The sequence below is a fragment of the Pezoporus flaviventris genome, unplaced genomic scaffold (genome assembly GCF_033815535.1).
Source record: "Pezoporus flaviventris isolate CSIRO_AGI_PZ_B2104156 unplaced genomic scaffold, CSIRO_AGI_Pfla_v1 ptg000063l, whole genome shotgun sequence".
NCBI lineage: Eukaryota > Metazoa > Chordata > Aves > Psittaciformes > Psittacidae > Pezoporus > Pezoporus flaviventris.
Genome location: NW_026892611.1, coordinates 1,037,238 through 1,063,591, shown reverse-complemented (window position 1 = coordinate 1,063,591; position 26,354 = coordinate 1,037,238). Strand labels below are relative to the sequence as shown.

The window sequence follows — 26,354 nt, the reverse complement described above, 5'->3', positions numbered from 1 at the left end:
GACAGGGTAATGCACTAATAGGGGTTACATCAGAAGTTTAAGGAGGCAAGCTATAGCTTGAAAGGAGCCATGGAAGCCCAGAGTAACTCCAGATGAAATGGAAATCACCCTCTGACTAAGAGGTTTAACCAAGATTAAAATGGCAAAAGAGGGAGAAAAAGCAATGCTCAGCTAATCTTCAGCTCTCTTCAAGTCCTATCACATCTGCACTGGCACATTTGCACATACCACCAGACAGGCCCAAGCCAGGTGAGCTAAGCAAGATAAAAGCAGGAGGAGAAGAAGTCCATATGCATAAAGGCTTCCTGCTTTCAGGTCAGGAGAAGATTAGACACAACGCTGGGAGGACCACACTCCTTTCTGTAAGAGGGATATTTCCATAGCTAACAGTTGGGAAGAGCGTTTGGCTTGTTCGGAGATGACAAAAGGTCGGCTCCTTTTGATCTTTCCCTTTATCCTCCTCAGTAGAGTTTTTACAGGCATTTTCTTTGGTGAGCTATAGACCTGTGAACTGCATTCCTTGCTGTTTGCATATGAACTCACTTCCTCAACAGGGCCACGTGAGATCCAGGTGGGTACGGAGCAGAAAGACACTGCATGATGCAGAGGGTTTCTAAGGAAGGCTGTAGGTAAAGATGCCTTGTGCTTCCTGCTTCCTCCAAGCCACATTTCCTGGGGCTACTGGCAAGTTTGTTTTGCTCTGCTGTGACTACCCAGAAGGTCCTGCTTCCGAAAGGCAGAGCTGGAGACTGTAACCACAACCATCTCATCCAAGAGCCAACCTAATGAGAGACAGTGGGGGAAAAACCCCACCAAAGTAAGGCAGGTAAAAAGGCAACAGTGTAGGACTCTTGACAGTATCTGTGTCACTGCTAGTAGCTGGCAAAGAACAGCCTCCATAGTAGCGGTGTCTATTCTCCCATTACTGTCAGGGGCATTCACATGCCTAGGACTTCACTTTGGGCAGCAGGAAAAGGACAGCAAGACACTTCCAATGGCTCCCACAGTGCTGTCCCACGGGGGCTGGCAGCACAGGAGAGTGCAGGAGAGGGGAAGGCTCCAAAATGTTGGCTCAAAAAGCTTCAGAATTAACTATGTACATGAACATGAACAAATGGGTTATCACCGGGTACATCCACTGCATGACATGCTACTAAATGAAGGATGAGACACGCTTACACAGATTTCCTGCCTGCCTCCTGTGACAATCCAGCAAACATCAGAAAAAGCACATTTAACACAACAGCATCAGGTGTCCCAGCTTGCAAGCACCCTCCTGGCAGCACTACTCGAGTCTTCATCTCCACGTCCTGCTCTCTGGAGGGGATGAGACTGAAACGTGAGGATGTGGGATGCGGAAGGCTGCAGACAAGGTCAGTTCAACAGCCCCTGCACCAGGCCCAAGGCACCTCCAGTGATTTATTCACTCCCCCAAGCTCTTCCTTTCTAAAGCATCTTTCAAACAAAGCTAGCACCGCCTCAGTTAGGCTGAGGCTCCAGAAGGGAGATTCACTGCAGCAGATAAGCCTCTTCTGTTTATTTTTCAAAGGCTGTTTTCCTAACCTTGCATTGGAATGGGAGATTTGACTCCTGGAAAGCCCATGAAAGAACGAATGCACAAACACACTCACACACCATCCCCCCCCGGCGTTACAACCGACTCAGCAGAGCAATCCCTGCCACCGGGCCACTTTCAGCTGGAAAGCCACAGCTCGAGTCGCTTGCTCTTGCAAACCCCTGCAGTTAACTACTGAAACACAGACATCATTATTGCCTCTGGATTCCTCATGGCATCAAAGCCTTGGCTAACTCTGCCAGTTGGGCTCTGTCAGAGCAGAGGCTTCCAAGCCCCAGAAATCTAATTAGACAGACTAAAAATCACAAAAGCCTCAAAATACTCCAGCAAAGGAATTGTACAACTGCAATGGAGTTAAGTGCTGTCTAACCTTTCGCAGCCAAATTGTATACCCAAACCTGGGCTTCCTTTTTCTCTCTAACCATCCCCAATTAGAAAGCCAACAGCAAGGGCAGGCGGCAGAACACTGCGAGAGTCAAAACTGTTACTGCATATCTAATGGAGAGCCTTCAAGTTATGAGGAGGCTGACGAACTCAGAAGGACACCTCTCTAAAATCCCAGTACAACCTCAGCAAGCTGCAGACTGGATCTAAGCTTTTCTGCTCCCTGGCAATGGGATGGTGAGAATTCCCAGGAACCAGCCCCCCAGCCAGGGTCACTTTGCCATCCAGGAGCAATTCTTCACTCCTCCTACCCCAAGTTTTCTGTTCCTGCCCTATGAAGGGAACACAGGATGAGAATCCCATGTGCTTGGGGACATGGAGCAGAGGGATCGATGTATGCTTCTGCTGGAGGCTGTTTTGCTTCTCAAGCACTGAGTTAAAGTTACACAAGAAACCCAACTTACCACTTGCCTAGAGCCCCCAGCTCTCTTTAGGAGCTGGGGAACAGTTTCCTACCCCTACTGCCCCATCCTTCACTCACTCACACAAAGGTGGGTTTTCTCTGCCCTGCACTGTGGGAAGGACCAAGCCAAGCAGGTTTTCACGCACTCCTTCCATGTGCCAGCACCTCCCAAGGAGAAGAAGAGCAAGCCCAGCACATAGTAGGGCTGTCCAAGGGGGTTCATCCACACAGGGGGGTTCCCATCACCATCACAGCTCAAACAGGTCCCTTTGCTGGAGAAGGATTAGCTCGAGGTTTGCTCCTTTACAGCTACTTCAATGAACGCAGATTCACAGGAATGTAAAAATTCACAGGGAAACTTCAAAAAAACCCTGAGCGAGTGTAAATTTACATCCAATATGTTTGGAACATGCCAATAAAATATTTATCATTACATTGTGCCTCTCCCAACTGTTGTGTTTTCCCTCTTGGCAGAGGTTAAAATGACTCCCCCTCACCATCCTGTGTGTATGTTATAGATATGCTTTCAAAACTGCCTGCCAGTGGGGAACAGCAAATTTGGTTCAGGAGCACACTCTAAAATTAAGCTCTCACAGAGCAATTCAGATTAGGAGAGCAGGACCAAGTGTTCAATCTTCCTTTAGGGGGAAGAGAAATGCACAGTAAATCACTTTGTCTGGTAAGCGTTTCCTATCGCCAAAACCAATTCCGGACGTAGAAACCTGACCACTGAAATCAGAATCCAGCTGAAGAGTAATGGAAATATGCATCATCCAACCCACCTGCATCCCTGTGCAGCATTCCACGTCCAGTTAGGAATGCCCAGCCACCACAGCTTGCTACCTGCACGCTAAAAACCAGAGAACAGGGCATGCACCAACCGTGTTCTGTAGAACACCCCTCAAAGAAGCTTGAAACCATCATTAGCCAAAACCAGAAGTACAAAAACAGATACAGACTTGCACAAAGGATACACACAAAACCAGAAAATCCCCTTCATTCATTCAGCCTTTCAGTCCTCAAGGATCCCAGTTGTCTTCCAAAGTGACTCAACCTATCTGCTGCAGCACGGTCAGATGTGCAGAACCATCTCCAGAGCAACACACAATAATGGAAACACAAGCAACCAGAAACAGAAAAGATGATGAAGAGGAGTTTTGAGAGGGCAGATTACTTCATTGAAAGAGTGAAATGAAAGCAGGCTGGCAGTGCACGTATTAACGCGTGCTTTGGTAGCACCACAGTCTGTATTCCTCACTACCTCCTCTGGCAATGTCATCAGAAGCTGCGCAAGAGGAAGAGGAGGGCAACTATCAGCCTCTTTCACCATCGTATTTCCCAGCCTTGGCTGGCTGTGGGAGGAGACAGATCTGATTTACCTCTCTCTAACCAAGGCTGGTGCCTCTCCTCCTTCCCCAGCGGTGCTCCGTGCAGAGGAATTCCCCTTATGGGCTTAAAACCCCTGCCTGATATGACTTGAACTTCATTTTCTTTGGGCAATTTTCCTGCAAGAAAATAATACTAATATGGGAGTGTCCTGCTGAGGTTAACCACTAATGCAGTAAAAGGAGATGGAAGGCAAATGGTGCAAACCCGCTTTGAATTCCGATCAGAAGCTGGGGGAGTATTAACTGTCAAGCAGCCCGTGGCACTCACATCACTCCCTCCCCTTCTTTAACTGCTACCACGAGAGCTACAAGCTCTTACATATTCTACATATGGCTTCAAATACAAAAGCCTGAAAAACGAGAGGCAATGAGCTGTCTCGGCTCAGAGGCAGGAGGTTAAAACTACTTCAAACCAGAAAGGCTGGTACAACATTTAACTGCTGAAACTAGGAATGCTTAAAACGGAGTCGGCATCGATCAGCTCCTCATGCCACCCACCCTCCTGCTGCAACAGAGCAAAACCAGGGAGCTCAGGATGATCTATGGAAGAGGAGGATCCCACTGCTCATGGAGACATAACTTATACAAGTCAACAAAAGAGAAACAACATCCAAGTTCTCAGGATAGAAAACATTCATTTTATGGAGGAGGTGGGAAAGATTTGCTTCAATCTCTTCCATTTCACGTTGGTCAGTCTTGGATCTCCACTCCATCATTAAATGGGTGCAATAAGCCATATTCTGGCAGTGCACCACCTCTGCTGCTGAGACTTTGGTGCTGTGCAAACGAAGGTGGAGCAAGAAGACCACAATCAGACACTATAAAGGTGGCTAAAGACAGGAAGGAATGAGGGTCTGCACTAAGGCCTTAAAGTACATTCCCCATGGTCCTGCCCTCAGGCTCTCCTGTTTTCACCTGCTGTCCTACTTAAAGAGAGCACTAAAGGTGCTCCTCACATTTCATTAAAGGAAGCTCAGGAGATTCCTTCCAGGAAGAACTTCCCTTCAGATTTCATTAATAAGAGATAGTCTTTACACTGCAACATGTTTAACAATATTCCCCTCCTGATCCAGGCAGCAAACTCTTCCTCTTTTGGGCTACACGGCTCCTGCCGCAAGGAACATCCTTAACAAGTTCAGCTGGATCCTAAAGCTCACGCTACAAAGAGCTCCGATGGCGCTTCCCTGCGGCTCACTCCACTATGCACAGCCACATCCCACATCCCAGCAGACCTTGTCCTTCCCTGCCTCCTTCAATAAGGCCTCCAAATCCCAAGGTCACTGCTGTTTACATTCTGGCAAATACTCCGATCTCGCAGCAAACCGGGATTTCAGTAAACACGGAGTCCAAGCACCCACCCTTAAACAAGGGGAAAGCCATAAAAAACAGCAAGCAGAAGAGAAGTTATTTGCTTAACATCATACATACAACCTCGCAGGGCACCTAAAGGGTCCCCGGGCCTCACTCCCAAGGAAAAGAGGAATCCTCAGCGCCTGGAAAAGGGAACGCATCAGATTTTCCAGCAGCAGTCCCGCTGGCTCAGGAAACAAGTTTTTATCTGTAGGATGGCAGCTGCAAGCAACATCTCAAGATGCAAAGGCACGACAGTGATGGCACTAAAGCTGCTTCCCCCCCACAACTTTAAACTCTGTCAGGGAGGAGACTGGAAGGACAGAAAACAACATTAACATGCACTTCAGATCCGTTTTGCAGGGAAAGCAAGCCTCCTCTCCCCTCAGTATCACCCAAATACATCAAAGTGATGGAAATCACATTATGATAGATAGATCAGTCACTCTGATATATATGTTCATCATGTAAGGAGCTAATTGCAAACATTCCCTTCTCCACCCTTTCCTTCCACTCCCAAATCAAGGAGACTCTGCTGAACTGAAATGACCCAAACCCAACCAAACAGAACCCAAACCAAGCAAACAAACAAGACCTGAATCAAACTACTTCCACCTTCTCTCATTCCAGCATTTCCATACATCTGGAACCAGTGGCTCTTCCCTGCAATATTTATACAACTCCCTGCCACTTCCCTACGTTCTGGATTAAACTGCCTACAACGTTTTCCTTTGGCAGAGGTGGAATTCGAGTTGCAGCGTGTCAAACGGCATTTGAGGACGCTTCCATCAGCACTGCTGTTCTCCTCCTGTTATCCCAGCACCCTCGAAGGTCTAGAGAGGATCAGGCCCTACCCTGTTACAGCACTGCACATGGACAGAGCAAGAGTCCTGCTCCAGAACACTCACGGAGAGAGCAGACAAGATAAACAGAGACAGGGAAGTGCTGGAGGCTCTGCGAGGAGCCCCAACTCACCTGGAAGGAGCTGGGTGCAGGCTGGCCACCCAGCACAGCAGGCTGGCCACCAACCCCGGCGCCCTCGCATTGCTTTGATAGCAAAGTCTTCTTTGCAAAGTGGTCTGAAATTCTGGGAATGAGGCACTGCACACAGGGAAGGAAAAACTCGGCAGCGAAAGACGTGCCTATAAATACACACAGAACCCTCCAGCAGCTACTGGGGGTGAGAGGGAGGGCTGCCACGTGTTTCTTCCACTATCGGGGGGTTTCAGCGCAACCCAAAGTGTGTCAATACACCGCATTACCTCACAGGGCTGTCAGAGCCGAGCTCGCCCAAGCATTCCAAAATACCCACCAGAAACACTTGCACAAACATACTCCCATGGCCAGTTATTTCCTCTTGCCTGTTTCCTTCCTTACCAATGCTTTAACCTCTTGAATCTGGACAACCAGAGCCAATGGGCAGCAGAACACAAACCCTTTTTATTGTCTAAGATCCTGCCTTGGTCAGTCAAAGCTCAAAATAACCACTGCCTCCTGCCCTGCTCAGCGCCCTTGCAAATGGAGTCGCAATGACCTAATGTCTTCTCCCAAGGGATGGGTGAGGCTGGCCAGAAACACCAGCTGGAACCTTCAAAGACACCAAAGACAAAACAGGCTGCAAAGCAGAACTGCATCCACTTCAAGGCTCGGCCATTCCCTCAGCTATTGCACAGCCCCAGAAGTAAGGTCAAACTGGGGATGGCCACGTTAGACCCATCCTGTCAACAGGATGAAAGGCCTTTGGAAAAGGAGACCACCTCTCAGCTGTGTGTGCTCCTCCACCAGTGCAGAGTCCCTAACAGAAGCTCGTGGCCATGCTGCAGTACCAGTAAAGGAGACAATTCCTGTCAGAATGGGACTGGTTTGGATTGGAAGGGACCGTAAAGCTCATGGGCACGGACACCTTCCACTAGAGCAGCTTGCTCCAAGCCCTGTTCAACCTGGCCTTGAGCACTGCCAGGGATGGGGCAGCCACAGCTTCTCTGGGCACCCTGTGCCAGCATCCCTGCACACAGCATCCACCTCAGTGACAATCACCCCGACTTCCCCGTGCACGCTGCTCCTCTGCGGCAAGGCCTAGGCAGTCACTGCCTCAGAGGATAAAGCTTCTGACTCCAGATGTTTTCCTTGGTGCCTCTGTAATGACTCCAGGAGGGCAGGCAGGGACCATCAGTGGACCAGCAGCACTGTGTTCCAGGGCACTCATTCCTCAGCAGTTTAATCAACCCTGGCACATGTGAATGGCTGCAACGCCAGCCTAGCAATACCTTGTCAAAGCTGCCTTCCCTCATCACCCTTAATGAGCAAACAGCTGATCTAGACAGAAAGTTGCAGCAGGCACCCTGCACCCAACCCCTGAAACTGGCACAGGCACCTGAAGTTAACTCAAATACACTCACACAGCACCAGTGAGGCACTGCCCCTGCTGGAGGGGACTCCACAAGAACCTGACCACATGTGCCCAGCAGGATAATTCACCAAATCCTCCAGGAAACTCCTCAAAGAGGTCTGAAATCACCTCCAGATGAGTGCTGGGCTATGGGAAACCACCCAGCACCTCCATGTACCTAACAAAAAGTGTTATTCCTGCCCTTTCATGAAAGCTAATGACAGCCCCAAAACGAGACTTGGGCAGGAGAGGCAATGCCAAGAGCAGGAGTGGAAAGAGCAAGGGGGCAAGCTTAGAGCACACAATGCTCTCACTGTACCAACTGGATAACACAAGCCCCCCTCACTGAAACATTCAGGCACAGTTTAGAAGCAGAATTGGTTCAGTCAAGTAATGATTAAACAAAGAAAGACCAAAACCACACTATCCCATGAGCCCAAATCTCTTCTCTTTCCAAGACCCCCTAAAAGAAACTTCCCGTTGCAGATAACCAGTCATTACTCAGCCCTGGAACATGTAAACTCCTTTTTAAACAGAAAAATAGTGGGAACAGAAAATAGGTGGATTATCTGAATGGCTTTCTCCTTTCTTCAACCTCAGTCTCTCTCTCTTGTTCCTTATCCTTCCAAATCAGCTGGAAGATTTAAACCCATAGCTTTGCATAACAGTGCTCTCTTCTCCAAGCAGAGCCCTCCGGCACAACCCAACCTCTGTGCTTTTCTTGTTTTCATTTTTATTTTAAGAGAAAACATTTCTGGCGAGCGTTTTGCTCTCAGTCACAATGGGACAAGCCTCCAGCTGGCAGGAAAGCAAGGGCTGTGACGTTAACAAACACCACCAACACGCGTTTTGGCAGCTAAGGACACCCACAGCTCGGGCTGGAGGATGGGAATGCTTGACCCGGCTCAGGATCCCTCCCTCAGCCTTGGGAGAGCCACTTTGCTTTGCATTCCCTCACCTGCAGAGCAGCAAACCAGGGTGTGCAGCAGCACCTCAGCACCCACAGACCAGGTCTACCATGGCCAGCACCGCGCATGTGAAACAGCACTGCCTGGGTGCGGGTGCATGTGCCTGTGCTGCCGGCGGCTGAAAAGCCATCCCCCTTCTCTAGGCAACGCTGACACAAACCAAGATTAATTGAACAGCTGCCCAACGAAGTCTGCTTTAAATAATCCAGATGGAGGCTTGTGCGGAGGATAAATTAAGAATAACAATCTATTCCCTTTGGTGTGCACACAAAACCTGCGTGCACCCTTCCCTCACACCCCTCCGCGTGTCTGTGCACACCAGTTCCAGCAACAGGCCCTTACTTGACTGGGAAGCTCTTTAAAATCCAGTTCTTGGTAGTCAGGATTCAATAGGCAGCCTTGAAAGCGAGCCACGTTATCCAGGTGGATCTGCCCCAGATGGCCATTTTTAAGCTGTGGAAATAAAGGGACATCTAAAAGAGCTGGTGATTGTCCCCAGAACTCAGACCAGCACTACAGCTGAAAGGAAGTCAACCACTGCAACAGGATAATCAGCAGCCTGAAGTCAAATTGTATTCCCCCCCTCACAACATGCATGCTAACTGCCCCCACAAGAGCATTTACCAGAGGCTGGGATTTGGCAAGCCAGCAAGCAGCCTCGCTACACTTGGTTAGCTTTCCTCTCCAGACGTGTTTGGGAATGGTCTCTTACTCAGTTCAGTGCTATGTGACCAGTCTGTCCAAACCCAGATCTCCAGCTGAAAAAAGTCCTCTCTTCCATGGCATGCTTCATCATCATCACATCATCCTGAGCAAGAATGTGCAGGATTTGCACACAGGCATTTTGCAGGTTGTTTTCCCCTTGGAGGAAAAGCAGGAACTGGAAAGGGTGGGAAGAGAGCGGATCCTCGTTCCAAATTGCTGTAGTTCCATTGACAACTCTGCCATCACCTCCCCCCGGACACACAGAGCATGCCTGCACTGCACTGAGGTTTCACCCCCAAGAGGGGTCTGCTCACCCAGCACCAACCATGGCAAGGCTGCCACCTCCCCACGTGGAAACCCGCTTTGATTTCGGGTCACGAGCAGCAGAGCTGAGGACTACAACAGTCCTGGCAGGAGCTGAACCAACTTCTGCCGCTGATGGCTTTGGACAAAAGGCAGACAAACACAGCAGAAAACGTCTGTGATGAAGGTCCCAATCCATCACAGCAACAGAAGGTTCAGCACATGGTTGGACCCACTTCACTGGAACAGCTCAAGCGCTTGACTTCCACACACACAAACCTGGGCAAAACCAGGAACTGGTTTATCTCTGGGGATGGGAGGGCCTTTACCAGCAGCTCCATCTCCTTTCTAACACAAGTGATTTCTGTCAATGCCATCAGAATTAAGTCAAATATCCAAAAGGCATATTTACATGAAATGAATGGACTGAAAGAAGAATAATTCCATTGCTGTTTTAAATAAGCCTGAGAAGTACCTATGTAAAGACTTCAAGTCTCCATCACGACACTATCCAACAGAGACAGGGGAACAAATGTTAATCTAACACAAGATGTATGCACAGCATAAATCTCCACACTCATTGTGCAGAGACAATAACATCTTCCCACAGCTCGTAACTGTATTTAAAATTCATTTATGTAAATTACAATAGCACACATATGATAAAATTGTTAAAGCAGAATGTGCCCCTCGCTCAAAACAAAAGGAATGCCAAAAAAGAGAGGTTTTTATAGTAATAAAAATATCTATTTCTAGTTCTATTTTAAAGTAGACGCTCTCAATCATGCACTATTAATTTCCCCAATTTATTGTGAAGCCAAAGGCAACAAAGTGCTGGGATGGAGTAATAGCAAAAATCACTATGTCAGGATAAAAAAGGGGGGGAAAAAGGCATTAAGCAGCCAGTCAAGTTTGATGAACGACGAGAACCAAGGAAAAGCCTGTGATTAAGTGAATGGGGAAGTGAGAGTTACAGCCCTAAAGATAGACAGCAGAGAAGGTGTTGAAAGCCCTCCCCAGGAACAGGCACTGGAAGAGAGTGCCTGGGCTTAAGGGAAAAGATGATTTCAAAACTAAGGTATTGCCCACCTTGTGGTTAGAGCAGAGGAAAGCTGAACCCTTATAGGACCCAGAGAGGAGAATGGATTTCACTGCGGGAGATTTCATTCAAGTGTGTTTAAAAATGAAAATGCTCCGGAGATAAGGCCAAGTTGTATCTGGTTCCAGTGAGTCTCTGAACTCTGAAGTGAGGTATTAGCTTACCCCACACTCGCCCACAGCATCCAGAATAGAAGCATTACATAATTAGAACATGGATGGCCGAGTGAGGCAGGACACTGCTTCCAGCCACTGCAGCAATGAACTCCTCCTTCAGAGCCACGGCGGCTGCCTTCTTCCAGAGCAGAGCCATAGAGCAGTGTGTAGGGGCTTTGGAAGAGACACCAGCAGGCTTGCATGAAAACTAAGCAGCTTCTAAGGAAAATCCAGTGGGATCCAGGGAACCTCATCACAGTTTCTAATGAGGCAACGTGCAAGTGTAGCTGCTCACACCAAAATTTTTCCACTGCTGCCCAAGCCAGCCAGAGTAGCAGTGTACATTAAAACCCAGCTCTTACAGTATTTCATCCATGCAGAGCTGCTGCCCTTCAGACTCTTATTTCAACTATTCCACATACATTCATGCCCTAAACAAGGGCATGTAGTGACAGGACATGGGGCAATGGATCTAAGCTGACAGAGGGGAGACTGTGGTGAGGCGCTGGCACAGGGTGCCCAGAGAAGCTGTGGCTGCCCCATCCCTGGCAGTGTTCAAGGCCAGGTTGGACACAGGGGCTTGGAGCAAGCTGCTCTAGTGGAAGGTGCCCCTGCCCTTGGCAGCGGTTGGCACTGAATGAGCTTTAAGGTCCCTTCAACACACACCACTCTGTGATTCTATAAACACAACTTAAACCCATCAAACCAACAATGTCCATCAAGAACTAACCATTTCTGATGGTACTAGAGGCAATGATGGGAAGCAAAGGAGTATCAGCCAAGCCCAGGCTTCTCACTAACCTCTCATCCCAAGTCCCAGCTCTCTGCAGAACAAGGCACAGGGATGTACACCCAGTCATGCAGCACCTTCCCTTCCTCCCACTGCTGCTCTGCAGACAGATTGGCATGGGGCAGATTAATAATGACAATTAGGCTCACCAGATGCTAAGGAGATGCCTCTGAGTCACCAGACATGCTCAAAGAGGAACATGTTTCCTGAAGCACCGGCTGAGGGAACAGAATCAGAACTATGAGTACAAGAAGAATTAGTACAGCACAGAAGGGCAAACACTGGACCTCGTTAGAACAAAGCCTTCACTTGTATGGGAATTTAAAACATACCTTAAGTATTTCCATTCTCAATGAAGCTTTCAGTCAACTCTCCCCCCTCTGCCCAAAGCATAAAAGTAACGGTACAGGTTTTGTTCTCAGCTCCCTTCCACACCCTAACACAGGCAGTGACCAAGAGAAGAGCAAAAGCCAGAGGGAAGAAGTACATTTTGTAGTATTTTATCATCAAACATCATTTGGATTAAAAGCAGGTTTCATGAAGCTCTCAAGCAGCCTTATCAAATGTGACATTTCAGCCCCAATTGCTCATAGGCACTTCACAACAGAATCCTTGAGAAGCGAGATTAATTGTTACTCCATCCATTAAACAGGTAAGAAACCGAGACATGGAGATCCTCATCCAGAGGCCAGACAGCCCTCTACAGAAAAAGAACCCAAGAGAAAGAAAGGAAGCAGTTGCTTTCATACAGGCAGGTATGGACTTGTACTTGCCATCAGCATAGTTTTTGCTCTCTTTTGCTTGGGAATGCTATTTATTTTGGAAAAGTATTTAAAATAGCATATTTTGCCCAAATGAGGAATCTCTTTCTTCCTCCTGTGCCTTAATTCACACTACCTGGAGGCTTCCACTACTGAACCTGGAAGCACAGCCACAGAAGCACTCAGTACCACACCAAGCACAGCCACTGCTCTCCCTCTACCACATGGTTGCAGATACCCAGGGTTACACGGCCCCCTGTCCAGTTCCTCTCAACCTCAACCCCCTTGTGGGTGATCCTGCATTCCTCCACTCTTCCCCCCCAGCTCCCGACAACAAGTCTCTGTTTAAAGCTAAAATCAGAAGCCTTAACAGTGACTAACTGAAGTGCTGGACCAAAGCAATCGGACTGGAAAGATTTATGACAAAGAGCTGCTGGACTTCTTCCCAGTGCTGAGGGATAGAAAGGTCAAGTAGATGTTTGATTTGTGTGAGGAGATACCACGCTTCACACGCAGCCCCCTCCAGCCGTGCCCATGGACGCTCCTCAAACTCCCCGAGCAGCTTCCACTGCTGCACAACAGAGAAACTACAGTGCAGAAGAAGAAAAACACACCAAAGTCACTGTCACTCCTCTCTCCCCTCCCCAGCAAATGCTGGAAGGGATTTGTTTGGCACAGCATGCACCAGGATACACGGGCCCCCAGGAATGCCTGAATTAGAGAAAATTAAGCATTCATATGCATCCCCATCTATTCTTGATACATTTTCCTTTGCTGATTACATATTCCAGATGAAGGCAACAGAGGGAAGAAAAGCTTAGGGAAAAATTAATCAATCAGCTACTTGAGCCTTTTACACTTTCACAAATAATCAAGTAATGGTGGCAGAGTATCATAGAGCATCTTCCCATTATGTGCAGGGAGAAGTAGTTGACTCTGCATCATGATGAGCTGCAAAAGGTTCCACCGCAGGGCAGGCTCACCATCCCCTGCTCAGTGAGGGTACAAAACAGGGAGCAGGGGGAACAGCTTAAAGCCAGGCCAAAGTTGTGGGTTTATGCACAGAGCCATGAAATACCCACTGCAACTTTATTTAATTTCAAAGGAAGAAGGGATTTTAGAAAAAGCAAGCATGCAGACAAGCTAAACCAGAGCACTGCCTGCATACACCTTGTACGGGCTCTCCTACCAGAGTCTGTTTTAATGCAACCCACTGTTTCAGCCTCAGATGGGGGATGAATAGCAGACAACCCACTAGAAGTGGAGAGGCTCCAGGGAACGATGACTTCTTGTTTGTTGTATGTTCACATCCCTGGGGTGCGATCCCACACCACCAAGCCCCAGCCCTCCCTGCACAGCACCGTCAAGGCAGCCAAGAAAATAACAAGCTACATATGCTGCTTCATGGAAGCTGCTGCTCCACAAGGAAGCAGAGATGGGATAACTTGCATCAGTCTATTAAATTGGACTTTGTTATGGCACAAGTTGATTCAAAGTGGCATTAATGGTTATGGAAAAATACTCCCTCCCCCAAATACATGGGAGGCTGATCAGCCCAACAAGCTCTGCTTGTAATGATGCTTATTTCACTTAAAGCCTTATTATGGTACCAGAGTGCTGCTGCATTTTTAGAGAGCAATGTGTTCACAGCATTAAAAAGGTCTTGTGTTTAATTAAATTAACTGCACCTGTATATATTATGGGCAATAAATCAACTATAATTTGCTACCATAGGCGGCTATTAATCTTCCCTGTTATTTATTGCTCAGCATCATTAGCAGGAAGGCTCTTCCAGGATACTGTTAAGAAATAGCAGTTTAGGGACCAGAAGCTGTAACTCATTTTGCTTTCCCCTTCCCTTTTTCAGTGGTGTCAATCACATTTCTTGTACACTTGAACAAACACTAATATGTAAAAGATGCTGGCATCCATTACGTGTGTGTATTCATACATTTATATATAAAATAAAAATCAATGTTCCCTGCACATCTCGGTCCTGACTTCTGTTTGCACACGTCTACTATCAAAATGACACAGCCCAAAATGTTAAACCCATAAATTGAATAAAACAAACAAAGAAAACACAGCAGCCCTGGGTTCTTACTCCTTCATGCTGTGCAGTGCAATGATGCTGTAGCGCTCCAGCAATGCCATACACCATCTCTGAATACAATTTAGAGACTTCCTCACCTCGGGATCAGCACCTGCAATCCACCACTTCAGCAAACAGCCACAGCTGAGTAGTACCAGCACTTTGTGATTTATTTGGGCTGGTTCAGACATCCAGAAACACTACCGGATTATGCACAATTTGGCTCCCGGTCAAGATCATGATGGCATTATCAGTTTTGCTTCATAATTCACTGACACTAAGAGTTTAGGAAGACCTAGCTACTGCCATACAAGGTGGGAAGGGCAATATCGCTTATGTTCACAAAAGACAGTGAACATATCTGTCCTGCCCGCCTCCCTACCCCTTTCCCCCCTCATCTAACCTCCCTCCTAGCTAAGCCATCATTTAAAGCAGCAAACATAAATCAAGGACCCACGAGATTAAAAGACACTAAGAGCTCGAATCCTGTACCTCGGCTGAGCGCAGCACCAGTGTGTTTGCAGAAAGCCCAGTGCTGCTCTCTGCTCTTCAGGGCTTTACCGTTACTTTTATAAGCAGCTGCCTCATTGCACTGATGTTCACAACACATTAAATACTTTCCCTGCAATGTTTTCCAACTGCTTTAACTGACACGGCACCGTTACACAACAGTTAATGCACTGGAAGCTGCCGTGCTGGGCGCAGAAGTGTTCTGAGGGCTCGAGGTTGTTGCTAAATCACAGCCTGCTCTGAACCCACGTCATGCAACTTCCATGTGATTCCGAGACTTGGATCTGAAACATCTCAGTTCCTCCTCCCCCCTGCAAATATATGGACATATGAATGGATATACTTTAACTATGTTATTCTTTTAAATAAGGACTGACGTGGACACAATCAGTGCTGGGACTGCCAGAAACATGCTGCCGTCAGGACACATAAAAGATACCAGTGACAATCCTAGCAGGTGGGGGGAATGGAGTTAGGGATGAGGGAAAAAGCACTGGCATCCTGACACACAATCCTTGAGCATCCAAAACCACCACTGCTCTACTGTACACATTTGCTGGTCTTTACTACATGCCAGTGATCAGAGGAAGATCAAACAAGAGCCTGAACTTTACTTACAATTCATAACTCCATACAGAAACAAAACAGCCCTCTTGGAAACAAACAAGCTAAATTTAAATAAAATGTAGCCTGGCTGATGGATCTGTGCTTGCAAGCAGCAGGACTCCATCCAGGTGGAGCCAGAGCCATCCAGCTGGAGCCTCTCCTATCTCACCTTTGCCATCAGCTTCATCACTTCCCCACCACTGCGCTGGTCTTCCCTACCCAGGCCTCCGTCCTCCCTCACAACTTCACTCATGAACGCAAAGAGCCAATTCCTCATGCCAGCTCCGTGCCTGGTCAGCCTCCCACTGCCCTCCTCACAGCCGCTTTCATAAACCTCTCTGGAACCAGCAAAGAAAACACATGTGGAAAGCTGCAGGCTGGTGGAGGAGCAGGAAGCACGGGCAGTGGAGACCTCAGAGGGCAGAGGAATAGACTCAGAGGCACGCATACCACACAGAGCCAGCGAGAGAGCACGCTACAGTGAGAGAACTATTAATAAAGAGAGAAATTAAAAGGACGCTCAGCAGTATTACGAGCCAGACTGGGAGTTGGCACTGGATGGGGCTCAGGGAGGCCTGACATTAAACCCAAAAGAGATTATGTAGCCTAAGCTGTCCAGTGATCATCTGTTCCTCTGGGTCGGCTTTAAAGCGGCAGCGCAATGACAGTGGGCTCTAGGGGGACCTGGCCTGGGATCCCTCATCCTGTGCACCCCAAGACACCTGCAACTGTTGTGCTCTTTGAGCATCACAAACACACATTATTCCCTTCTCCACTGCAAGATCCACTAACACGTTTTACACAGTGAGTGACCAAAGCTGGTTCTGCTCTGCCATTCAAACGCCGCATCCTGCTTCTAAATCCCTGCAGTAAGCACTGGGAAAAGCCAACCTGCTCCTCCACCTCTGAGGCATGCACTGCCCTGCACACACACATGGGCAAAAGGAAAAACCCTCATTCCTTCTGCAAAATGCTTCAGCCAAGGCCGTATCCTCAGCTTCTCCACCTGCAAAGCAAAGCAAGGGCAGCTGAAGAGGATGTGCCCTGCTCTCGTGACCCAGGAAAGCAACACCTACAAAACGAAGGCATGCCCATAGCTGAGGGGGTCTTCCTCAAAGGCTCTTGCTTCCTCCTGGTTTGTCATGGCCTGCGATCAGCTGCCGTTCTACATATAGACATTAGAAACGCTTGTCAGCCATTATCCCCCCCTTGCCCCTCATCCTTCAGTGATTCAATGCAGCTGGGGAAAGGAAAAAGGCCTGCACCAAATGTAGGCAAGCACTGAAGGCTGACACACAGCTCCCTGAGCACCCCTTTCCCCCAGCTCAACCGGTGAGCCTCAGCCCTCGCATCACGCCCCGGCCAGAAAGGTCAGTGGCACAATAGCTCCTTGTTCATCGGGCTGCAATACCAAACACTCCGTCACCTCTGGGAGTTAACAGGAGAGCTCAATCCCCACTCCTCTGGCTATGGCGCTGCCCCAGTCCTGGCGCAACGGCAGAGAACAAAAGTGGTCTCAGCGTGAGCAGGGACTTGATTATCTGCAATTAGCAAATCGATGAGACTCCAAGACACTGGTTCAGGCCAGCACTTCTATTAGCAACAGCCAAGGAAAGCACAAGGGCAAATTGCATCAGAGCTGAGCCCGGCTCCCAAATCCTGCCTTGTTTAAAAATTCATCTATAATCTTGCAAGAGCTCAAATACAAACGTACAACAGCATGGCTCAGACCAGCCTGCCAGGTACAAGCTGAACCTACCAGCAGATGGGTGGCCCTAGTCACTCCCACCATGGAAACAGGTCATTTTATTGTTCTGGTCCAAATACATCAGTAACTCTGGTAGTCAGAGGTTGACAGCCCGCTCCCGAGGGCACAGTCCATACTCAAGTAACTTCGCTGGTGTTACAGGTCTGCACCTTGCTATGGGGTGGAAAAGGCTGAACACAAAAGCTTAGTCCCTGGGAAGGCACCCGCTGGCTTTGGAGGAGGCCCTTCTGGTTTTAAATACGTGATCTAATTTTGCCTTGTAACATTACACAAGAACCCAGCTGTATATTTAATCTCAGAGTTAAACCATTAATTTGCAAATTACAATTTAGTGCTACTCCCCATTAATAATGCCATTACATGGGTTATGTTCACTTTCTAGCTGGAAGTTTAAACACAACAGGTCTCGCTCAAACAGCTTAAAATTAAACCATTGCATCCATTTGAGACCAGGCACAGACACAGGTATTGTGTAAAATACACAATAGCAGACAGCTTGGATATAGATTGTGCTTTCATTTGTCCAAGGTGCTTGTGCCAAGAATCCACTTGAGCCTCCTCTTCCCTCAATTAGGGAGAAAAATTTGTTTTTAAAATGATTAAAAGCAAAACAGTGCCCATTGCCACGCACCCTCCGGTACTCTTCATCTGTCTCACTGGCTGCGAAACTCCACCAGAGCAGTGCAATCACGCACAGAACAGATTCCTGGTTTAATCCCTGCACTTCCAGAGGGGTCACTGAAAGGAAAAAAACCTTAACCCATTCATTTTAAAAGAAAAATAAACCAGAAAAGCCCTAACATCGAGATGCTTTCAGTAAGGCCCTGACAGGCCTGAACCCTGCTGCAGAGCAAAGGCAGCTCTGATTTATATGCTCACACGATGGCATTAAAAGGCTGAGTTGGATTTCAACACTGGCCTGATACAAAAACACCTCGAGAACAATGTGGTGCTGCACACACCGCTCCCAACACCCCGGTGCAGACCCAACAGCCACACTGCCCACAGAGCTCCTCAGCTCCGCTTCATCCACACAGAAAGGACGGGCTTCTTTGGTCCTCCCCTTCATAAGCCCACATAATTCCAGCCCTGAGCTACATGAAATTAAACCAGAATAATAAACCAAGACAGAACTTCCACTGGGAAAGGAAATCCCGATCCAGTGCTAAAGAGTTAACGTTGCAGCCCCAGCCATGCCCCCCTCAGGCCCATCCCTTTGGATTTCAGCAGCTGCTACCTGCCTCAGTAGCAACACACAAGGGGAAAGTGCAATTTTGAGCTTCTCTTTTCATCTCTATGGTGACAAAAAGCTGTGCGGAGGGAAACCAGGGTGCCTTCCACTCCAAAGGGTTCTCGTTTCAATGACTGCCTTTCACAATATTTTAATTAAATCTCTGGTGGGGAAGCTTTAAAGAAAAAATGTTTTTTTACAGATTGTGGGGCTCATTGACAACAATGGGTGTAGCAGGAAGGGAGGGGAAAAGGTGCTTTGAGCATTTTAAAATAGAAAGATTCTTGGTTGAAGACCTAAGAATAAATCTACCAGCTGCAAAGTTCTACACAACCAGCGTGCGGAGGGGCCACAAAGCCTTTTGGTAACAGAAAGGTTCTGCTGAGTGTAACACATCTCTGGAACTTCAGCAGAGGTTGCAGGACCACACAGGGAAGTGCCCCTTTCCCAAGGGGAATAAGCACAGGAGAGGCATCACGGGAGGGAAGCTCCTGGAGCAGCCCCTTGGTCCCCTGAAGCATCGGCACCATCACACCGTGCCTGGAGAGCCACCAGACACAACAGGATCTGAACTGCCGGCGTTTGACCACTGCAGGATCAAAGCAAGGTCGTGGCATTTATCTTTGTTTTGAGAAGTCTCAGTTCATGCTACCCACAACACACAGAGATGCCCAAAACCTCAAAGGAAGGGGCAAGTCTGGTCTGCAGACCCATGCACCCCACGGAAGGGCAGTGTGCACAATGCGCTTCCCCGTTATCCCAACAAAACATGTTTATTATCAGCAGTACCTGCTCCCAGGAACACACCCCACATAAAGCAGTGCGCCTGCTGTCCCTGGGCTCAGACCCATCCTTTCTGCAACTGCCCTACTCCCTGCTTTGTGCCACGGTGCATAACCTCAGCCCACATGAGCAGCAGAGCTCAGCACCCTCCTGTAGCATCCTAGAGATGGCAGAGCTGGCAAGGGCCAGCAGCTTTCCTCTCTCTGCCATCAAGACACGTGCCAGGCACACACCATTGCTGCTAGAAGCCTTGGCCATCAAGCAGAAGGTGTCCTTTCCACAAGGAGCCCACATTCAAAGCAAAAGCAGGTCCAGAGGAGCAGCTTCCTGACACAGCCTATGGAAACCTAATGTAAAAAGGGATGGAACCACTGAATTGGTGCTAGAAACTCTGGATAAAAATAACTGAATGCATCTGGAAAATCGGAAAGTGGTAGAAGCAGGAAAATCATCTTGGGAGCCTGTGGTTCTGGAGCACAGCCCTAACAGAGGTCACTTCAAACCCTCGCAGACCAAAATACTTTCTCTAGGATGCTCGTTTCAGCAGGAAGGCAGAAGCAGTTCACATGCTAAGGACACACAGTGTAGAACAACTAATGACTCTGCAATTAAAGCCTGCACACAGCGCCAAGAGATTCAAGTGTGCTAACCAACGTGAAGCTCTAGGCAAAAGACCTGAACTCTCGTCCAAGCTCTCTTGTAAAATGTGGTAATAACACCACGTCTATCTCATAGAACTGCTAAGAGAACAGATTCATAGAGCGAGGCAAGGTGAACTCCTTCGAAAGCAGGCTCTGCCACAGTGCAAAGTTTGAAGTGAGACACCAACCAGGACAAGCACGTCGCTCATTTAGAGTTTACCAGTCTACTGAAGCAAAAAGAAAAGTCTAACTAGACGGGGGGAAAGAAAGAGTCTTATCCTCCTTTAAAAGACAAACGTAGGCACCGGGAGATGCGATGACACAACAGACCAGCCCAGATCCCTGGAATCCCAGCCTGGGGCCTTTGTCCCCATGCTCAATAGAAAATACACGTTATTCAGCCAGGCTGGCCACTTATCCAGCATTCCTGCTTGCCCACTGGAAATTGCTATTCCAGGAGCTCTCCAATCTTTAACGGCTTCTGGACTAGTCTGCATTTGATTTGAGGGCAAAGGCCATGCCAAGAGGGAGACCCGCACACAACTCCTGCCTCCAGCTCTCAGTTTAGTTTTAAGGCCGTCTCAAAGATGAAAACAAAATGTTTTAGTGCTCACAGGGGCTAAATAGCTGGAGCTCAAAGATGAAATACAACCCCCTTTCAAAGGCACTGATGGGCAAAAAGGATGGTCTTTAAAATAAAGCAGGGGTGGGAGCCATTCAGGACTAAAGATTTCTTTTAAACTGACACGAACAGAACTGCCTGTTTTTTCATGTAAATTATTAATTTTTTTTACACCATAATCACTGCTGCAAGTCCAGCTACCCCGGCATGTCCAACCCTTCCCACATCCGTCTTTTCCTGGGGGGAAAAAAGCTTATCCCCACAAAGGAGTATGAAATAAATTGCTTTACTGAAGGTTAATAATATCCTGTCGCCGTGGTAAAAGACTCAATTACAAAACCTTCAGAAGAGCTCCCAAGGAACTCATCTGCCTGCAGTGACAGAGGCTTAAATAGCCAAAATACACAGAAAGGCTAAGCACTTCCCAAAAGAGAGGAAAAGGGGGAAAAAGAAGGGGGGAGCTAGTAAAAAACCTGGAAATTGGACACTCAAGGTTATAAAAAACACCCAAACATAAACCACAATTCCTCTCTGCACACACAATTCTCTATAATCTCAGCGAGAATTATGGCCTAGGGAGACCAGCACTAATTTTAGTATCAGATTTATTATGCAGCAGGGAGCAGAAATCAGTCAGACCTGTCTCTCACTCCTAATGGGCACAACTAGATCACGCTCCGGGAAGGCTCTGCTGAAGAATAGCTGGGGCCTGGTGCAAAACAAAGCCCCTGGGGCTCCCCGAAGCACAAACACACTGCGTTCTTAGAAGCCACAATAAAACACAATGATACTCCTCATTTCTACAGCCCTGCCTGCCAGAGGATCCCAAAGCACACGAATTACAGCTTCCAGCTCGCCTGGCAGAGGAGCCTGCAGCAGCGAGGGAGGACAGCAAGGTCTGCAGGGTGCTCAGCTTGGAACCCCAAGCCCGGGATGCAATCCCTGCTCTCCAGACCTGCCATGCAGCAAGCCGTCTGCATGCAGAAGGGCAGCTCCGTTCCACAGGCAGCCGGATGCTGAGCGCGTGCAGGGTGCTCAGAGCCGTGGCAGCAGCGGTGCTGTTTGTAAAAGCAGCATTTCACGGCAATGGAAGCAGATAGAGAGGTTAAATATTGCTCAGAAGCAAGCACAGAGCACGGCCTCCCCTTACCATGCAGACAGCAAGACTCCTCAGCAGCAAACCTCCATGCACAGAGCCCTGGTTCCAGCACTGCTTTGTGCTGTGTGTATTCACACACACGGAGCCTCCCCCAGAAAATAATCAAACCTTGGCAGAGAGCAGCTCTGTGCCCTTTCCTTTCTTGCCCCACACTACCATAGCTGACCATGGGTTTTGAAGCACCAGATGGGCACACTCCCCTCCATCTTAAACATTTTATAGCCTCTGCTTGTGCCCTGCTCAGACTTTGAGCACCACCAGCACCATTCTTAAGATGCTCCAAATACCCAGTGAAAACAGGCCTGTTCCCAACAACTGTTTCCAATAAGCCACTATTAGCTCCAAAAGCCCTCTGCAGAGGGTTTTCACGCCTGTCTCCAGTGATGCAACACTAAGGCAATCTTTGCACATCACTTCGTCACTTTGTGGGGGCTGAAGAAAACAGAGTTACTCGCAGAGCACTGACCATGGCACAGCCACAACACGGCTTGCCAAAGCCACGTCTCCTTCACCAACACATGGAAACATGCAGTGCATCAGGTTTGGAATAACCCTCTCCCAAGGCACCAGCAATTCCCACTGTTTTGAGTATTGCAGAACACATGAACAGCACTCCTGTTCTCCTCATCCATAAAACAAGAGCGATGACAATCTCTTAGCTCATCTCCATATGACAAGAACAAGGGTCAGATTTAAACTAGTTGAAGGCATTTCAGCACATAAGTCTTTTGTGAAAGTAGGATGCTGAGGCCTCCAGGAACCTATGTCCCACACACTTTCAGCTACATTTTGAATAACACTTTGACCTACTCTAATAACAGGATTTAGTGGTTAACTCCTGCTAATTTCACTAAGAAATTCAGGAAAGCCCATCAAACCCATACATTGTCAGTTCTGTTTCTGATCTGGTCCTAATTCAGTGCTAAAGTACATAAAAACAGATTTAGAAGTTCCAGATTCCTCTGCATCCACTTTCCTCCCTCAAAACAGAGACTTTTTACCACCACATTTTAGGGAAAAAAAGGAAAAAAAGTACAACCAATCTCCTGCCCAACATACACACCCCCCAGCCCCTAAATCACCCACAAAACAGGTACCTTCTTAAAGCCCAAACGTAGCTCTGCACCATTCCTGTGCTGTCCCTTCAGAGATTACAGACCTTCTGACTCCTACTCCTTTGTTCTCTGCTTCCCCCACCCCACGCAGGTGATTTCACTGATAATCAGGCAAATTAAGGAAGGCAGTGAACACACCTGTGTGAAGAGCAGGGCGGCAACACCAAAAGCAGACCCAGTAAGACCCACCTCAATCAAGTAAACTCAGCTCAGCTGAGCCCTCTGAAGCCCCAGTGAGCTCATCAACGGCTCCCAGGTTTTCTGTTAATCCTCACTATTTCAGATCCTCAGGCCTGCCAAGCAGCAGGAAAAGAACCTTGCACACAACCAAATCACCTCTTCCTCCCTCTGCCTCTTCACAGCCCAGAGCACATTTTCACCTGCATAACCAGCACCAATAATCAGGCCAAGCAATTCAGGACTTGCTCTCTGATCTCTGTTCCACCTCAAGAAGCACTTGGCAGCATCCATTTGTCTGCCTTGATCCAACGCTCTCCAGCTCTCCGGAGCACAGGACAAACAGGTGCTGCTGCCCTCCCTTCAGCTGCAGAGAATTCAGAGCATTCCAAGGCAACAAAGGGAGGCACCTCCAAAGATAAAGTCCTGCACTTGCCAAGGACCTCCAAGAACATTATGGAACAGCAAAATTCCTTGTGACCACATCCATGTAAGATGCTTACCCTGTCAACTGCATCCCTTCAGCTCCAAACTGGATGAAATAAGGTTATGTTCTCTGCAAGGACACTTACCCTCTCCCTCCTTTTTCTTTCCCCGTAATTTTCAAATCAATTGACACTTTATTTTACTTTCCACATATTGCAAGACATGAGGATTAAACAGCATCAGCTGAATAACGTTCTGCACACACTCTCATCAGCTTCATGTGTTCAGATGACAGTGATGGGGACTATAAAAGCATGAAGACAGATAATCACTGCTTATGTCTGCAATTATAGTTCCAATAAACTATACTTCATGGCTCCTTAGCATTAAAGCTTTCGGACTGGTAACTAAATTGCTGTTTATTCTGTAATATATTTTGTTCTTCTCCTCTGGCATACACATACATGATTGAGAGAGAAATATCCCTACTAAAATATCCACTGGAGACACCTACAAAACACGGCTCCAGAAATCTAAACTGACTTCTAATACTACAACAAAATCAAAGCCATATTCACAAAACTTCAGGGGAATCATAACTATGGAGGACTTTCAACTATCATTTTATTTGATCTGGAAGATTAATGACACAGAGGATGGGACCAGATGAAAAAGGGGGCGGGAGATTAAAAATCACACAAGCTGATCACAACTCCCTCTTCATACATACATTGCCCAGCACATCGCATGCATCAACTGCTGCTTTGATCACAGTTCATGGGATTAGGTGAGTCAGGAATTTAAAGCACAAAGGTACTGCAGCAGGAGACTCTCTCCAGGTGCTTTTCCCTGCATCCACCCACCCCTGGATCCCAGGCTGGCGAGGGCAGGAAATCCCCACTCAGAGGGGGAACAATCACAGCACAGCCCATCTCTGGTGCCACACTTCACAATGGAAGCATGTCAGGTCGCACTCCTCCTCCGTATACCATGGAGGAGCCATCGCATCCATCCCCCTTCAAGCTCCAAGAGGGAGGAACGACAGCACAGGCCACCCAGGGAGCAATAGGCATGGTCCTGCAGCACAAAGGACAAAGCCAGCTTCCAGGAGCAGGCCCATGGGGTGGAAGAGCGTCCAGCATGGCTACATGCCCAGGTCTTATCTGGAGGCAGAGGGAATCCAGGCCACCTGCAGCTGAGCGTGCTTCCTCCTCTCCTCTCCTCACTGAGGGCACCAGGATCCACCTTGCATTGCAACGCGCTGCTTAGCCCATTTAAATCCACTGCCAGTGCCCCCCTTGTCTCCCAAGCCCCAACATGAGTCTGTAACCACCCAGCCTCAGCCATAATTCATACAACAATCTACCTCTCCCAGTGTTCTTATCTCACTTCCCCCTTGCCTGAAGCCTCACCTCACTGCTGCCGTTCGGAAGCCCCAGCACGCAGCAGTTGGAACCTCAGCACCCCGCAGCTGGAAGCTCTGCCTCACACCACAGCGCTGCCCCTCCAGGCAGGGCCTCCCCTTATAAGCTTTCCAATCAAAAGTCGTTAAAAACAAAAGAGCAGCCTCAGTTTAACCCCTCGACACAAGTCACAAAGAGCTGGCAGCGCACGATAGCGCTGCGCTCACACACTTCCTTCCCAACGTCCACGGACGCCGCCAACAGCTTTTTCAGCCAGAAGCAGATGTTTACCGCATGGTCCCAGACCTGGGCACCAGGAAACATTCTCTGCCACACTGAGATGCTTTGGATAATCCCACTGCCCGTTTTCCTCCCAGCCTTGCCTCTTCCAGGCTCAGCGGCAGCATCAGCACCAGCCCCATCAGGGCCAAGAAAGACCAAACTCTTACCAACATCACCTCAGTGGCCAAACCCAGCTAACAGTGCTCCTGGGACAGGATCACAGCAGGTTTCAAAGGGGCCTTTCCACCCAGTAACATCTGGATGGGACAGGGTTCGAATGGCAGGTCCTCTGAGGACTCAGCTGGCCACCCAGCCAGGGCTGGAGTTAGAGCTCACCTACAGAAAGCAGCTGGGGAGGAAGGCGAGCTCTCCAGTACAAACACACCAAAAGAATCCCAAACACCTTATACCAGAGACTATTTGAGGAGAGGAAGCCAGCATCCCTCACTGCAGCTGGCTCATTCAGGACTCCCATGAGACATCTCCAGGGCCCCTAAAGACATGGCAGAGACACCATCCAACCCAATGGTTGGTAGCAGCCCCAGACCCCAAGGTGGGGCTGATCCCCACTGTGTCCTCAGAAAACCCTTCATGTTTCACAGCTCAGCATTAACTTCAGATTGCTTTCCAATGTTTTCTGCTCCCTCCCACCATTCTCTGAGCACCCAGCACTGCTTTAGGCTTTGTAGGTCTGCCAAACGTAACACCAGGAGTAGGTGAATTTCACCAGCAAATGGACATCCTTACAGTCACTCACAAGACTCTGCAAAAGGCTCAGTTACGTACCAGGCACTGACACATCTCTGAACGTAAATGACTGACAACGTGGTGAAATGGAAACGATACACAAGTTCCACTTTTCCAGCATGGGCTGCAGAAGAACAACCACAACATCCCCTTCAGCAACCCCTTTTCCAGCAGCAGAATAGCAAACCTGCAGCACTGAGGGTCTGCAGGCAAAACCAAGCTCTTGCCACAGGTTGTCCCCTCACTTGAGCCATACCTCTCAGTCCAGTGAGATTTACAGACACCTGGGACAAATGCTCAGCTCCTTGCAACTTCTTCACACCCCAAATAACCCTTTGGGAAGATTCCTGCATGATGTTTGGTCAGCACTTGTTATAAAAACCTCTACTGACTTTCTAATAGGCATTGCATTTCCACCAGCGTTCAAGAAACTGAAAGTCTTACCAGCACTTCGCAGTCCC

General features: G+C 48.3%; 1 protein-coding gene across 31 annotated transcripts in view; it reads right to left on the bottom strand.

Moving 5' to 3' along the window:
* The window catches only part of MSI2 (musashi RNA binding protein 2), a 212,767-nt gene that overhangs the window by 173,925 nt on the left and 12,488 nt on the right, over positions 1–26,354 (bottom strand). The window contains exon 1 of one of the 31 annotated variants that reach the window (XM_061469966.1): positions 16,431–16,490. The exons of the other annotated variants lie outside the window; for them this stretch is intronic. Coding sequence (XP_061325950.1) covers positions 16,431–16,475 — 45 coding nt within the window. The 5' untranslated portion in view covers positions 16,476–16,490. Of the gene's footprint in view, positions 1–16,430; positions 16,491–26,354 lie in introns of those variants that run through there. 31 annotated transcript variants of the gene reach the window in all.